The 16,127-nt window shown below is 44.8% G+C and overlaps 1 protein-coding gene across 1 annotated transcript in view; it reads left to right on the top strand.

Moving 5' to 3' along the window:
* Positions 1–16,127, top strand: part of LOC126267385 (uncharacterized) — a 319,133-nt gene that overhangs the window by 137,220 nt on the left and 165,786 nt on the right. Inside the window, exons 5-6 of the mRNA XM_049972617.1 lie at positions 10,504–10,613; positions 13,999–14,131. Coding sequence (XP_049828574.1) covers positions 10,504–10,613; positions 13,999–14,131 — 243 coding nt within the window. The remainder of the gene's footprint in view (positions 1–10,503; positions 10,614–13,998; positions 14,132–16,127) is intronic.

Here is a 16,127-nt window from a genome sequence, read left to right as displayed (position 1 = left end):
GCCAGAGAGTTTCAGCAACGAATTACGAGTTTTTTTGAATAGTACGTTATATTTACCGCCCACGTACCCTATCTATTTAAGCCAATTGTGTACCAATCAGTTTAAATCAAATTTATTTCAAATTTAGATACGTTCTTTCAATATTTTAGGTGCAGCTGCAACTTAATGCACATAAAGTTGCAACAAGTCATCTGGAGCTGTAGGTGCGGTGCCATGAAATCGATTCTAAACATATCCCTAAAAAAAAAAAAAAAAAAAAAAGAAATCCACTGGTGTTAAATCGGATGATAGTGCGGGCCACTCCGGAGGATCTTTCAGGAAATATGTTGTTCAGTTCTTGCGCACATAATGCACTGGGTGACCATCGTGCTGCACTAACTTACGGCCTTTGCTGTCAAGACTGTCAATGATGTAAGATCGATACGTATCAACAGTCAGAGAATCTTCAAAATACTGTGTAACGATGATTTTATCTCAAAGGACTCCACACCTCACATTAATGAACCACCATTTATGATAATGCACATGATGTACGCAACATGGATTTTGTGTGGCCCAGTAATGCATATTATGACCTCATTACACCATAATTAGTGATCGTTGAATTATCAGAGAACTTAACACAATTTTAAGGCGTCCACAGTGTAATTATTCACGGTTGGTCAACAAAGAGTAACTGTACTATTGAAATCGTTTCGATGCAGCTTCTGGGTCAGTGAAAAATGGTACTTGGCGTAATGTTCACGACACAGACGTAAGGGTGATAGCAGTTACTGCAGAAACTTGTAGTAACCTGACATGCGGAACGCGTTTTATTGAAGTTAAAACAAACACTTACACAGCCTTTCTTCTTCCTGGCTAGGGCCATTACCGCAACACTTATCAAACTACTTGTTTCTGGAAGCTGTTATTTGGCACAATAGAGTGTTTAGGGCGATTGAGTTCTCCGACAGGGATATCACATCGCGTAAGCTATTGGCGCTTCATTGGCACCGGGTCGGCATTCAGCGAGCATCAGCAACATAAATGTACTCATTGGATCTGTGTGCCACGTTCATTCCTCACATCTATAATTACATCTACGTCCACATGATTACTCTGTAATTCACAATCAATCGCCCGGAAGAGGGTTCATCGAAATACCTTCAAGCTATTTCTCCACCGTTTCACTCACACTAACTTCCCCCGGGAAAAAGTACACTCTAACATTTTTTATTTCATTATGAGGACCATTTCCCCCTACGTAGGTGGGCGCCAACAAAATATTTTCGCATTCGGAGGAGGAAGTTCATGACAAGATTCTGCTAGAACGAAAATGTATTTCAATGATTGCCACCCAAATTCGCGTATCATATTGCTGCACTCTTTCCTCTATTTCGCGATATTATAAAATGGTCTCCCTTTCTTTGAACATTTTTGATGTCCTCCGTTAGTCCTGTCTGATGTAGACAATACGAACTCATCTCGATACAGTCCCCGACGTGGCTAGCCTGATGCCTCCAACGCCCCGTCTGATACCGCCATCAGCTATGCAACAGCACCATTTAGTAGCTACTACAGCGTTGGTTATTCTTCATCTCTTACGACCCTTGTTAACACAGATTGTGGAACGAATATCACACTAAACTAATGTGTAATGGCTCTTTCAGATGAGCACTTATGATCTCCCTTTTTTTTGTAGAAAAAAACTTTACACGAAAAACAAAACGACGCTTTCCATCAACAACGAGCGCCACGAGAAAAACATGATGAACAGTAGAACGGACTCCACCTATACGTTGCAAAATCGAAACTCAAATAGCTAGTGAAACTGTCTTTCCTTCGATAATCCTAAACAAATACAATCAGCGGTGAGGATTGGAATCTGTTTTTTTCGTTTAGTGTTTACATACTAGCAACGAGAATGACAGAAGCAAATATTCTGAAGCGTTGTTATCTTATCCAAGTCTCTCTGTATGTGTTACGGTTTCATAAGAAAAAATATGACTTTTGCACCAAGAACTAAGCTGTTGTTGCCAAATGTGTACTCTGCGTAATCCAACAGTGTTTCTGAATGTGACGCAGAAGTTGTGTTGTAAAGTCAAGTCAGACAGACAAGACAGCTGCAGAGCTCATCACACTAAAGTGTCTGCACGCCGAGGCTGCAATTGGGCCAGTAGTGGGCGTGCTGCTGGGCTCAATGGAAGAAACCTGCAGTTTTGCAGCTGATCATCGCTTCGCGAAGAACATGAGGCCGGACAGCAACGACAACGCAAGCTACACAGTAACGTCAAACTTGCGAAGAACGCAACAATATTCTATTCCTGTTCGACAATTCCGTAACAGCAATAGAAAGTAAAATAAATATGATCACCGATATCTGTACTAATATTTATCGAACCGAATAAAAAAGTCAGTGTCTAAAGCAATGATTTAGTTTTCTCCCGAACTTCAGTGTTACGTATATGCCCTGCCGGTGCAAAAGTTGACATACAGATCGGGACGAGTCCGTCCACTATGTCTGAAAACCTGCGTGCGGTGCTAGAATTCACAATATCGAATCTGCGTTTCGATTGGTGGAGCATGTTCTAAACATCTCCTGTAATAAATTCTCACTGGAAGCTTAAAACGTGTGAATGTGGAAAACGACTTAAGTGTTACAGCAAAGAGTAAGCTTGTAAAAAATGAAAACATTTATACGACGTAGGAAGACAGTGAAAACAGCTTCGAATCAGTCGACATGTTGACCTTAGTGAAATAACAATGATGCAAAACTAATATAGCCTTTACTGTTACACTAGGTGGTTTCCATAGCTAATATCTTCCCACGTTTCATCGGTATCATTATAGTACTCGCATTTAGTAGACACTGTCTACCAATTACGGCACTTCTCAGCATTTCTTCTGATCAGATATAAAATAATATGCAAAAACCAGTAGCAATTATTATACAGTACAGTCATTCTGCAAGCGTTTTTGTTTGTATAACTTTACGTATGTATATCTGTGTGGGGTAGACAAACGTGGTTTGCCATATGTTCTGGACTACGTAACTTCTATATTTTGTAACATCAAAAGTACCTTGCTTGGAGAACTTAAACATCTGATGAATATTAATGTAGAATCTTAGATAGTGTACTGTGTTCAGTAATTTTTAATTGCTAGGATGCTTCTAGATGTGGAAGAATCGTTGGGTATGTATATGTATGTGAATATTAATGTGTGCAAAAGGGAGAAATGTTCCTAGTATGCAGTGTGTCTGCCGATTTTTCGCTGTGCCGTCAGAGAAAATTCCCATAGAGGCAGACCACCTTCACATTTGTAAATGATTTTAGCTTAACAACATTTACAGTGAAATGTTTGATTCGAACAATAAATTTTGGATGAAACCGTTTTCATTATAAATCTGTTGAATATTCTTGTTGACAAGTATACGGCAGGTACATTTGTGATCCCGTAATGTTCGTGTTGTTTGGGTAAGCTACAAAGATGTAATGCTTGAGAATTATTCTGACTTAATATAGTTTAGTGAAGGTAATAAAGAACTTATAAGACCTTTATCGTATATTCTGCAGAAGTATTTAGATCAATGGTCAGCATTTCTTGACCAGCTCTTAAATGAAATCTAGGTCTTAGGGCAATTTGTTCTATCAAAACATCCGTTGTACTTTATTTCGGTGCCCTATCCCATGTCTTAAGGGTTGTATATACAGTATTCTAAATTGAATATTAAATAGTATAATACAGCAATAGGTAAACTCATCAATAAAAAATTTTAACAAGTTTTAGTATTTTCAGTCAAACACATTGTGTCGTCTGTAGTTTAAAATTCTTCAAGCGTAATTGTCAGTAAAGTAACACTCTGAATGATCGAGTTTGTGTGGTTTAATTATAACTAAACTTCAGTTTTAAGTATGTGAGTCTCGGGAGCGGGTCCAATTCGAATCAAGCGTAGTGAATCATAGTAAAGCCTACGGGCATCCCTTTACTTATAAATCACAGCCATCTATTGAGGGCGACAGTCGGGATTATAAAGCAGAAAAACCATCTCTTGTAAAAGAAATTTAGAAGCGGTGCAGTTTTAATTAGTTATTTCTTTGGCCCGCTACTTGCTCATACATCCCTCTCCTTTGAGCAGTTAAATCACCTGGTATAAAATACGAGAAAACATTAATCAAAATGAAGAGACTCGGAAGGTAACTACCCAGACCGAATGGGGAATATTATTAAAGCCGAAGATATCTATATTCCATTTGCGTCTGAAAGCAAAGACTTAGAAGGTGGCCTTCCTAGAAGTCTCTTTTTCCTTTCAACCGAGATGATGGAGGCAGAGTTCGCCTTCCTGCAAACGTCGAAGGATCGCCGATAACGGAAGAAACGTCTGGGGAAACAGTTGCAAACGGAGGAGGAGGGCGAGTTGGCTCTGGCGCTAAGTCTGGAAATTACGCGAGGCGTCCCGTGAGTGGTGGCGGGGAGGGGAGGGGGAGGGAGGGGGGGGGGGAGACGCAGCGCGGCCACTCGGAAGGTGGCGCTCCGGAAACAAGTGACTGCCGTTTACATTGGCACTTAGCGGCGCGCGCCATTCAAATCTCGCAGCTCCGGCCGCCTCGCCTCCTTCCCGCTTCCTCCCGCCTCCGCCCCCGCCGCTCACCGCCACCGGCTGCCGGCATAACGCCAGAGGCGATGGCGACGCCGGCATTCCTCGCTCCGGCTCCGCTCGGCGGCCAGTTGGCAAATAGTGGGGCGTGTTCCGGAACTCAAACAGCAGCCTGCTGCCGGCTGCCGGCTGCCGGGCGGCGCCATAATGAGAGCCGGCCCAGCGCCCCAACCCCACCCCCACCGCTGCCCCTGCCCCCGCAGGCCGCCCACCCCGCCCAGTCCCAGCCCTTTGAGGGCGGCAGCCGCTCGCTGGCAGGTGGCCCACTGCAGGCCTTGCACCCGAGGACCACACTGGGCGGGCGCTACCCAGAAAGCGTAATCTCACTGCTACCGCTGAACTGCGCCTGATCCACCGTACACTTCTTGTTTATGACGACAAACTCGCTACCGCAGCCATTTCCTTAATCCGTTAATAAATTCGCTCAAGTTCGCTTCGCCTTTATGACAGATTAAATTCGGCTGCGGACACTTGTTGTGGATGAATGGCAGACCATTCGTTGCTCAGGAGCCGAAACCGGAGAAGGTAGTAATGATGGACGCTGGGGTCTCGAGCGAAATCGGCGTTCTAACTCATTTCATAGGTGTTCCATTGGGTTCAGATCTGAACTCTGCACAGGACAGTCCTTTGAGGAATATTGTTGTCGCCGGCCAGTGTGGCCAAGCGGTACTAGGCGCTTCAGTCTGGAACCGCGCGACCGTACGGTCATTTACCTCTGACGCAATACTGCAAGTTTTTGTAATACTGTACTGTGCAATAAAACAGCGGAGACCGTGAGACTAGTAAATAAAGTAATAAATCTTACCTTAATGTATAACCTAATCGTGTATCACAATGAGAAAAATACTGCCTGCCAGGCTCAAAACTCGAACCTTGAGCGACGTAGGCCCGGAGCCACTTCGACGTAAATATTTGAATGTGGTTGGGGTGATCAGGTGCGGCAGACCTATAGGGTTAGCCGCTGCACGTGCGTCATCTGGTGACATCACATGTTCAACATTTTTTTCCCTCCACTTTTGAGGTATTTCCGGTTCTAGGCGCTACAGTCTGAAACCGCGCGACCGCTACGGTCGCAGGTTCGAATCCTGCCTCGGACATGGATGTGTGTGATTTCCTTAGTTAGGTTTAAGTAGTTCTAAGTTCCAGGGGACTGATGACGTCAGATGTTAATTCTCATAGTGCTCAGAGCCATTTGAACCGATATTATTGTCGACAAATCAGTGCCTCAAAGATGCTGCTTCATAACAGGGTGCACTGTAATGCAGATAGAAACAGTCACCGTCTCCAGACAACCTGTCTGTCCGCCTCGGTACATGCAGAGTCAGCGCGACAGATAGCTTTAGTGAAGGAGCCTGCATTCGATTCCCAACCGGGTTCGAGATTGTTTCCACCAGGGTACTGGGTGTTGTCTTGTCCTTACATTCGCATCGTCGCTACTGACAAGAAAATTGCCTCAAACACAATGCCGCATCATCTTTCCACTATTGAGATGGCTATATGGACGTGAACCGAAAGCCAATAAAAAGTGAATCTGTTTCTCTATTCTATGCAATTCAGAATGCTTTGGAGTATGTTCATAACCTTCCCTTTTTTTTTTGCGGCGCATTAACGGGTCCACACAACAACATCGGTAAACACCCCCAAATCGTAAGACCGCCTGCTCTGTACTTCACTGTCGGCAGTAGACATGATCACAATTCAAGTTTTCCAGGCTTTCGTCAAACCGATACCCTTCCATCGAACTGCCACGAGATACAGCGTAATCCGTCATTCTAAATCAGTTGTTTTCAGTCATCCAGCGTCCAGCAATGTCGGTCTTTACACACTTTAGGCGTTGCTTAGCACTGACTACAGAAATGCATGACTTACGATAAGCTGCTCGACCAGTCGATCCCTTTACTTTTAACTCCCTAAGCTTGGCTTTAAGAAATATAAAGGCACCAAAGAGGCAGCTCTAGTGTAACGTTTGGTAAAGAACGCAAGAAACCTTCGTAATATTCGTCTAACTAGAAAAACGATCTACAACATAAAGTGGTGCAACATCCTCAAAAATGCTCAGATTTGTGTGAAATCTTATGGAACTTAACTGCTAAGGTTATCAGTCCCCAAGCCTACACACTACTTAACCTAAATTATGCTCAGGACAAACACACAGACCCATGCCAGAGGGAAGACTCCTACCTCCACCGGGATCAGCCGCACTATGCAACATCCTCAGACGAAAAGGTATACGCTATAGAGAAGTACGCATAATATACGTTACGTACAAGAAACTGTGACAATGAAGGACCAAGAGAAAAGTTCTCTTACTGAAATGGGCGTAAGGCAAGGATGCAGTATTTCTCCACTACTGTTGTATATTAGGTTTGTTGAAGATATAAAATCCATTACTGCTGCTGACTATAAATTAAATGTAGAGAAACAGGATCTTAAAATAAGAGTTCCGCATATTTGGCAGGAAAGTCAAAGAACTGATATCTCTCCTAGTAAGCGATCACCTCCATCCGAAGTACAGAGTAAAAACTTCCACCGTACTAGGAACGTACACTGATCAACCAGAGCATTATGACCACCTACCTAATAGCCCGTACGCCCACCTTTGGCACGAATAACAGCGGCGACGCGTCGTGGCATGGAACAATGAGGTCGCTGGAAGGAGTTGGAACTACATCTGGACACACAAGTCACCTGATTCTGGTAAATTACGGATAGCGGGATATGGAGCTCTCATGCCACGTTTAGTCACATCACAGTTGTGTTGGTTTGGGTTCAAATCTGACGAGTTGGGGGGAGGGGGCAGAGCGTCAACTGTAACGTGGTACTGTGTTCCTCGAACCACTCCATCACACTCCTGGCCTTGTGACATGGCGTATTATCTTGCTGAATAATTCCACTGCAGCTGAATAATTCCACATGATCATCATGAAGGGGTACACGTGGTCTGCATGCAGTGTACGATACTCCTTGGACGACATGATACCCTGCACGAGCTCCACCGGACCATACATGCCCACGTGAATGTTCCCCAGAACATAATGGTCTCCGTCCAGCAGTACAGATGTCGAGAAGCTGTTCGCCTGGAAGACGACGGATTCGCGCCCTCCCATGGGCTTGATGAAAAAAGTATCGGGATCCACAAGACAATGCAACGCTCTGCCACTGTGCCAACGTCCAGTGCCGATGGTGGCGTGCCCACTGCAGTCGTAGTTGCCGATGACGTGGTGTTAACTTTGGCACATGCGTGGGTCGTCGGCTGCGGAGACCCATCGTTGGGTGTGTTCGGTGCACTGTGTGTTCAGACATACCTGTACTCTACCCAGCACTAAAATCTAATGTTCGCCGTCTGTCATATTTTCACCAGTCTGCAGGGCCTACCTCGTCCGACATCTGTAGTGAGGGTTTGGCGCCCAACTACACGACTTCTGGACGTGGTTTCACATTGGTTTCACCACGTGTTGAAGACACTCATCATAGCACTCCTCGGACACCAGAAAAGTCGTGCAGTCTCCTAAATACTCTTCCCTCGGTCAAACTCAGATAGGTCGCGCTCCTTCGCGATTCTACACACGGGCGGCACACTCACTCATACTAAACGGACCGTGGGTGTGTCTGACTAGCAGTCATTCCTCGCCATATGATGCTGCTTTCGCCTAGACGGGTTTATATCGACGGTAGGTTGATGGTCATGACGTTCTAGCCGATCAACGTATATCAGAAAGGTGTATTAGGCTCTACAGGCGAGTCTTCATAGCGACAAAGAGAAACATTTTAAGACAGTCCCAGTGTGTTGGACGACTCCTGTACAGTACGATGTTGTAGTGCCTGTGTTGTTAAGAAGAAAGATGTAATGTTCCTTCGGACACGCATCTAAGTCCGAAGGATCAGGCACTCCGGCGGCTACAGCTGCTATGAAATACATGAAATGTATTCGCAGTTGCGAATGATCACAGTGGAAATTTGTGGCGGACTGGGACACGAGTGCTGATTTCCCGGTTTACGCGAGCGGTCGCCTTAACCTCCTCGGTTATCCGTGCACGACTCAGGGCCAAGACAGAAACTTTCATATCTCGTTACTCCTGCACCACAACCTGTAATCGTACATAAATTATGTGATTCACGTACAGTGGAGGACATTTTAACCGAAGGACTGTCTGTTATTGGTGGATAAGTACGATAGTGCAGTGTCTGGGTTGTTAAGAAGAACGATGCAATATTGCATGCATGCATGTATTTCGTCATTCTATTATACAGCTGGGGCGGTAGTTCGTATTCACAACTGCGAATACACTTCATGTACTTCTGTGCAGACTTGCGTAGTGGTGGTGAGGTGAGGTCACGAGAACAGGCCGTTGATAGCGTAGTCAAACATCATGAAAAGGGAAAACGCTTTATTATCACTCATTTGATTAAACTGGTAGTGTCTCAGTGAAGGCGGCTCGTGGCGACGGCGAGCTGACGGCTACCCCACAGTTCCTTAGCGACGAACATTGCTGACTCCAGAATGCCAAGCAATGATGTGCGGCACAGTCAGCGGAACACGACCGCTCGCGGACAGAGGTAGCAGCGCTGTCAAGCTGTCTGCAGGGGATGTCAGACTTCGGTGGTGGAATTCGCAGCAGCGAGTGACGGGGCGGGCTGCCTTGGCACCCGCTGCCGTACGGAAGGGTAGACGACTGAACTGCACGGGTCTGGAGAAGGCGAGGAACAGACCGCCGGTGTTGAAGCGCCAAGTCCAAGGGGAAGGACTTGGCACCACCAGAAGTTGCGGGGATGTGCACCCGAACTTGTAACGGCTGCATGCTGTCCCATGTCGCTCGCTCGTCCGGCGTGGGCCTCTCGTCCCCGTAGGCGTTGCTGGTCTGTTGACGCCTGTGCTCAAGTTAATGATTATTTATATCCACTAGCGACCCATTAGTTGTACTAATGCACAAAACAAATCCTAGGGCGGGGAGAGTGGAAACGACTTGCGTCTACCTGCAAAATCGCCATCTTTCCGCTGAGGTTGCAGTATTGAGGTGCTTGGCCTGGGCCGCCTCGTACTGTATAAACAGCCCCAATGCTGAAAACGGCGTGCCTGTATATTAACTCCATTCAGATGACTTCCACTGCTGTGGCTGAATTGAGGTAATGCCCAAAAAATAGAGGTGGCGTTACTATTAGGTCTCGCGAGTGCCAGATACGTAACGAGAGATGGAAAGAAGTTTAAATATCTTCTGGTAAGACAGTCGAACACAAAAACATTCCAAAATACCCAGGGGTTAACTGTAATGCATCTTGTCCTTTAATCAGAACTATCAGTATGTGAGGCTAAACACATTTGACACTGAGACAATATAAAGAAACTTTTTGAACATTAAGAAAAAAATATTAAATATTTTTTTAATTGTTATAATTTTATATTTGGTTACTTGAGGCTAAAGTTTCTGCAGGAATAGTGTTGTGTGTAAGTTGAAAGGAACAACTTGAGGATGTTTGAATTTGCTTTGTGCAACTCTACAGCTTTGTGTACATGTCTTGTATGTCGTGGCTTCTACCATATTGAAGCAGAAGGACTAGCTAACATCTCTCTGCGTAAATTATGTCTCCTAGCTCGATAATTCCTCATGAAACTTTAAGAGAAGTAATAGCTAGAAAAGGAAATACCTGAAGCTCAACCCCTGTTAATAGAAATTTAACATAATAAAACACTCTGTTGAATAGGAGATCTTAGAGTGTATGGGACATCTTGGAGTTTAATTTGATGTTCGAACATATGCCACAGTCGTATTGACATGCATGCTTAAGACTGCTTTTTAAGTGATGCTGTCACCATGTACCTGTCACTTGTCTATACTTTACCTATATCCATTGTTTCGGTATGTTTACAGGGATTTGTCTGCCAGTGATAGTCACATTCTGCCACTATCACAAGATCCCGTACAACTACACTATGTTCCCTAACTACATGGGACACTTCACCCAGCGAGACGCACAAACTGTAAGTATTAGCACCGGTTTTAACAATTTCTTTGCCTTAGAAACACAAACCGATTCAGCATAAATTGTATTCGTGCTTAAAGTCAAACATTCGTTGATCTTTACTAAGTTTTTGATGAGTTCATCTAGACTTAAAGTCCAACATACAAACTAATCTCTTTTAGAAAATTAAATTACAGAAAGAAGAATCGTACAGGTCTGATGTGCATCTTTACTCTCGCCTTAGTAAGGGAAAACAATTTATTACATGAACGAGACGGTCCTAGGACCACAACTGCTTGTTTCTTAAGTCAATGTTGACGCACAGAATCTCTCTAAGCATAAAGCAAAACTCAGAGCCTAATGTCATTTTACCAGATTAATAATACGCCTTTTGATCGTAAATTTCTGAACTTATTATCAGCTCAATCATTATAAATGTAAATCAAAATATATTTATCCCGTTAAATGAAAGTATCAAGCGAATCTAAGCAACTGATCCTCTCATTTATTCCTGAAATCAAAAGGACTGAGGGCGACGTGGCTGGTGCGATGTCTCTAATTTCCGGCTGGCTTCACATACACATCTTCAGTATCTTTTAATCAGGATGAAGCGCACTTGCGAAACACGCGACCAAATACACGAGTGTGGGGAGGACCTGTAGTGAGGAAAAATCCGGGACCAGTGGACAGTCTGGGACGGAGACCCGCCACCGGAAGTGATCGCTCCAGTGGCTGCGGCTGTGCCCGCGTCTCATGAGAGGCCGACTTGAACACTGTCAGCGGGGGCGCGTACGACGAGTCACGGGCCTAACAACGCCTTTCCAGACGCTGGTCGGTTTAGTTGGTGACTCATTTCGTGTAAGAACTCATTCGTTGCCAGTGGTAAAACCTCCGTCTCGTTAAAGAGAAACTGTGTGGCGCTTTCAGCGTTCTGAAAAACCCCTGTAAAGAAACACGCTTCTCTTTTTCGAATCTTCTCTATTTTCTCTACCAGTCCAATCTGCTAAAGGTCCGAGCAATGCTGGAGACTTGGTCGAACGCGACTATTTTAAGCAACCACTGTCGTGGCTGGACTACATTTCCTGAAGAGTCTTCCAGTGAATTTCAGGCTGGCAGCTGCCTTTTCTACAGTTACATTAGCGTGTTCCTTTCGCTTTAAAACACTCCGTGTGCATGCTACCAGATACATAACAGATGTGAAAGCTGGTACTGAATATTCAGCAGTTGTACAATCATAGAATAACGGGACTTTTCACCTATTTATCTGAAATACACAAGTGGCCATTAAACTTGCTACACCACGAAGATGGCGTGCTGTAGACACGAAATTTAACTGACAAGAAGAAGATGCTGTGATATGCAAATGATTAGCTTTTCAAAGCATTCACACAAGGTTGACGCCTTTGGCGACACCTGCAACGTGCTGACATGAGAAAAGTTTCCAGCCGATTTCTCAAACACAAACAGCAGTTGACCGGCGTTGCCTGATGAAACGTTGTTGTGATGCCTCGTGTAAGGAGGAGAAATACGTACCATAACGTTATCGCGATTGCGGTTTATCGTATCACGACATTTCTGCTCGCGTTGGTCGAGATCCAACGACTGTTAGCACAATATGGAATCGATGGGTTCAGGACAGTAATACGGAACGCCGTGTTGGATCCCAACGGCCTCGTATCACTAGCACTCGAGATGACAGGCATCTTATCCGCATGGCTGTAACGGATCGTGAAGCCACGTCTCGATCCCTGCGTCAACAGATGAGGACGTTTGCAAGACAACAACCATTTGCACGAACAGTTCGACGACGTTTGCAGCAGCATGGACTATCAGCTCGGAGACTATGGCTGCGGTTACCCTTGACGCTGCATCACAGACAGGAGCGCCTGCGATGGTGTACTCCACGACGAACCTGGGTGCACGAATGGCAAAACGTCATTTTTTCGGATGAATCCAGGTTCTGTTTACAGCATAATGATGGTCGCATCCGTGTTTGGCGACATCATGGTGAATGCACATTGAAAGTGTGTATTCGTCATCGCCATACTGGCGTATCACCCGGCGTGATGATATGGGGTGCCATTGGTTATACCTCTCTGTCACATCTTGTTCCCATTGACGGCACTTTGAACAGTGGACGTTACATTTCAGATGTGTTACGACCCGTGGCTCTACCCTTTATCCGATCCCTGCCAAACCCTACATTTCTGCAGGATAATGCACGACCTCATGTTATAGGTCCTGTACTGGCCTTTCTGGATACAGAAAATGTTCGACTGATGCCCTGGCCAGCACATTCTCCAGATCTCTCACCAAATGAAAACGTCTGATCAATGGTGGCCTAGCAACTGGCTCGTCACAATACGCCAGTTACTACTCTTGATGAACTGTGGTATCGTGTTGAAGCTGCATGGGCAGCTGTACCTGTACACGCCGTCCAAGCTGTGTTTGAGTCAAAGCCCAGACGTATTGAGGCCGTTATTACGGCCAGATTTGGTTGTTCTGGATACTGATTTCTCAGGATCTATGCACCCAAATTGCGTGAAAATGTAATTAATGTCAGTTCTAGTATAATATATCTGTCCAATGAATACCCGTTTATCATCTGCATTTCTTCTTGGTGTAGCAATTTTAATGGCCAGTAGTGTACTTTCCCGGTGTTTATGTTGACGGCCAAATGCAAGGCCCTACACCAATCTTCGATCCTCTGAAGGTCTTCTGCATTTCGCTACAATCGTCTACGTGGAGATTTCTCTACGTATAATAGTATCATCCACGAACTGCATAATGGAGCTGGCAACAACAGTAACTGACCAGTAGCACTCTCTTGGGGCCGAGTGAGGTGACATAGTGCTTACCACACTGGATTCTCATTCGACAAGAGGACGACTGAAATGCGTGTCCGGCCATCCAGATTTAGGTTTTTCTCCAGGCAAATGTTGGAGTGATGTCTTCGGAAGGACACGGACAACTGCCATCTTTGAAACATTTCGAGCTTATGGTGCGTCTCTAATGAAATCGACGTTGACGGGACGTTAAACTCTAGTGTTCTTTCCTCCCTTGGGGTATGTAAGAAGCTAATCACAAGTCTGAAGGTCGTTCTTCGTTAAGAATGTCAAGTTCTTTTTAATATCTAGAAAGTCCTAAATCAAATCACAACGCCGGTCTGATATTTCGTACGCTCATATTTTGTCATTAGCTTACAGTCCGGGAGTCAAGGAAACTATATCAAGCTGGGCACAGGTATTCTCAGGCTTCACGGACTAGCGGATTAAGCTAGGTTTCACGCCAGAATAGGCATGCGTAGCTTCTTGATTTTGAGGAGAAGATAGGTTAGACGGCGAGTGCTGTAAGGAGCCCCTGCCTTAGTGTGTTCACTTGCTGCGACGTGCTGTGTGCTTCAGGAGCTGGAGGTGTACGACGTGGTGGTGGACGTGCGCTGCTACGAGCTGGCGGCCCTCTTCCTCTGCTCGGTCTTCGTCCCCAAGTGCGGCCCCAACGGCGATCTGGTGCGGCCGTGCCGCGGTCTCTGTAAAGGTAGGTCCACTGCCGTATACAGCACTTGCCAGCCTGGTTGCAGTCCAATCCTTCCCTCGCATTTAGTGACACGTTGTTTTAGTGAAATGTGATGGTCGTAACTTAAGTGGAATAGTTTTAGCGTAGACGACTGAGACGTGTGCGTGAAGAGTTTGCTGTTTTTAAACCGCCTTAAGCTGAATAAGTAAAATCGGAAATATCTTACCCCTAGTCTTTGTCTCCTGTCTCTGTAAAGAATGGAGATCACATAACACTGTGCTCTCGCCGGCACTGTACTCGTCACTAGCGATTTACTGTCTGTTTCTTCATTTTGAATAAGTGTGCAAGCGCAGGGCGTTACGAAAAGGTCAACCCGGTTTCAGAAGAGTATTTTTTCTACTTGAATAAAGATAGAAATTCGTAGTAAATTTTTACTTTCACTTTAGAACTAAATTTTACAGTGGCTCCAGTTGTAGGTCGCTGGTTCACGCCACTGCCGCTGGGGGTCTCCTTGATTCAGGCAGCTCTCTCTTTCATTACACATTGTGCATGGAGTCTAAAAGGCAGTATCACAGCAACAGATGGCTTTTCGCGCTCTGCTTTTCAACAGTAACAGTTCAGTTACAACTTTGCGACATAATTTTCGCACAGTGTACGGCAGTGCTGTTCACTGCGCCAGCAATGGATCGGTGCTAAGGAAGTTACCGGATGTCGCATTGCAGCGCTAGCCTGTGCAGTCGCTTGATCTCACGGTATGTGGTATTTTATTGATGAGAGCTGTGAAAGCGTCCACCTGTGTGCTTCCCTTCCAACAGCTTTGGCTGTCCTGTGACGCTGCACAGCGGCGGCAATGAATGCGTTAACTTCAGACACGTTCGCAAAAGTACGCTACGAGTTTGACTGTCACCTCGCTCTCTTTCGTGCGTACAGTGAAAGTCACAGCGGACATTTGTGAAAAGCAAATGAAAGCTATGATCCTAAGTGTAATTGTAAGAAGGACGTCAAAGTTGTATCTGCATACATGTGAAAGATATATCCTCGTAAAAACGGTAGCTTTTTGAATCATCAGTCTACTGACTCGTTTGATGCAACCCATCACGAATTCTTCTTCTGTGCCAACCTCTTCATCTCAAAGTAGCACCTGCAACCTGCACCCTCAGTTATTTGCTTGATATATTACAATCTCTGTTTTCCTCTACAGTTTTTGCCCTTTACAGCTGCTCCAGTACCATAGAAGTCATTCCTTGACCTATTGACAGATGTCCTATCATTCTGTCCCTTCCCCTTGTCAGTGTCTTCCACATATTCCTTTCCTCTCAGATTCTGCGCAGAACCTCCTCATTCCTTACGTTATCAGTCCACCTAATTTTCAACATCCATCTCTAATACCACACCTCAAATGCTTCTATTTTCTTCTGTTTTCCCACAGTCAACGTTTCACTGCCATATAGAAATTTCTTCCTCAAATTAAGGCCTATGTTTGGTACTATTACACTTCTGTTGGCCAGGAATGCTCTTTTTGCCAGTGCTAGTCTGCTTTTGATGCCCTCCTTGCTCCGTCCGTCACTGGCTATTTTGCTGCCTAGGTAACAAAGTTCCTTAAATTCATCTAGTTCGTGACTATCAATCCTAATGTTAAGTTTCTCGCTATTATCATTTCTGCCACTTCTCATTACCTTCGTCTTTCTTCGGTTTACTCTCAGTCCATATTCTGTACTCACTAGGTTGTTCATTCGGTTCAGCATATTGTGTAATTCTTCCTCACTTTCACTCACGATAGCAATGTTATCAGCGAATCGAATCACTGATATAAAATTTCACCTTGAATTGTAATTCCACTCCTAAATAATTCTTTTGTTTCCATGATTGTTTCTTCGATGTACAGATTCAACAGTAGGGACGAAAGACTATATCCCTTTCTTACATTGTTTTTAATCCGAGACCTTCATTCCTGGTCGCCCACTCTTACATTCCTTATTGGCTCTTGTACATATTGCATGTTACCCGTCTCTCCGTA

This window comes from Schistocerca gregaria, chromosome 1 (genome assembly GCF_023897955.1).
Source record: "Schistocerca gregaria isolate iqSchGreg1 chromosome 1, iqSchGreg1.2, whole genome shotgun sequence".
In the NCBI taxonomy this organism is placed as follows: domain Eukaryota; kingdom Metazoa; phylum Arthropoda; class Insecta; order Orthoptera; family Acrididae; genus Schistocerca; species Schistocerca gregaria.
Note: the sequence above shows the minus strand (reverse complement) of the source record. Positions and strands in the feature narration are given on the sequence as shown.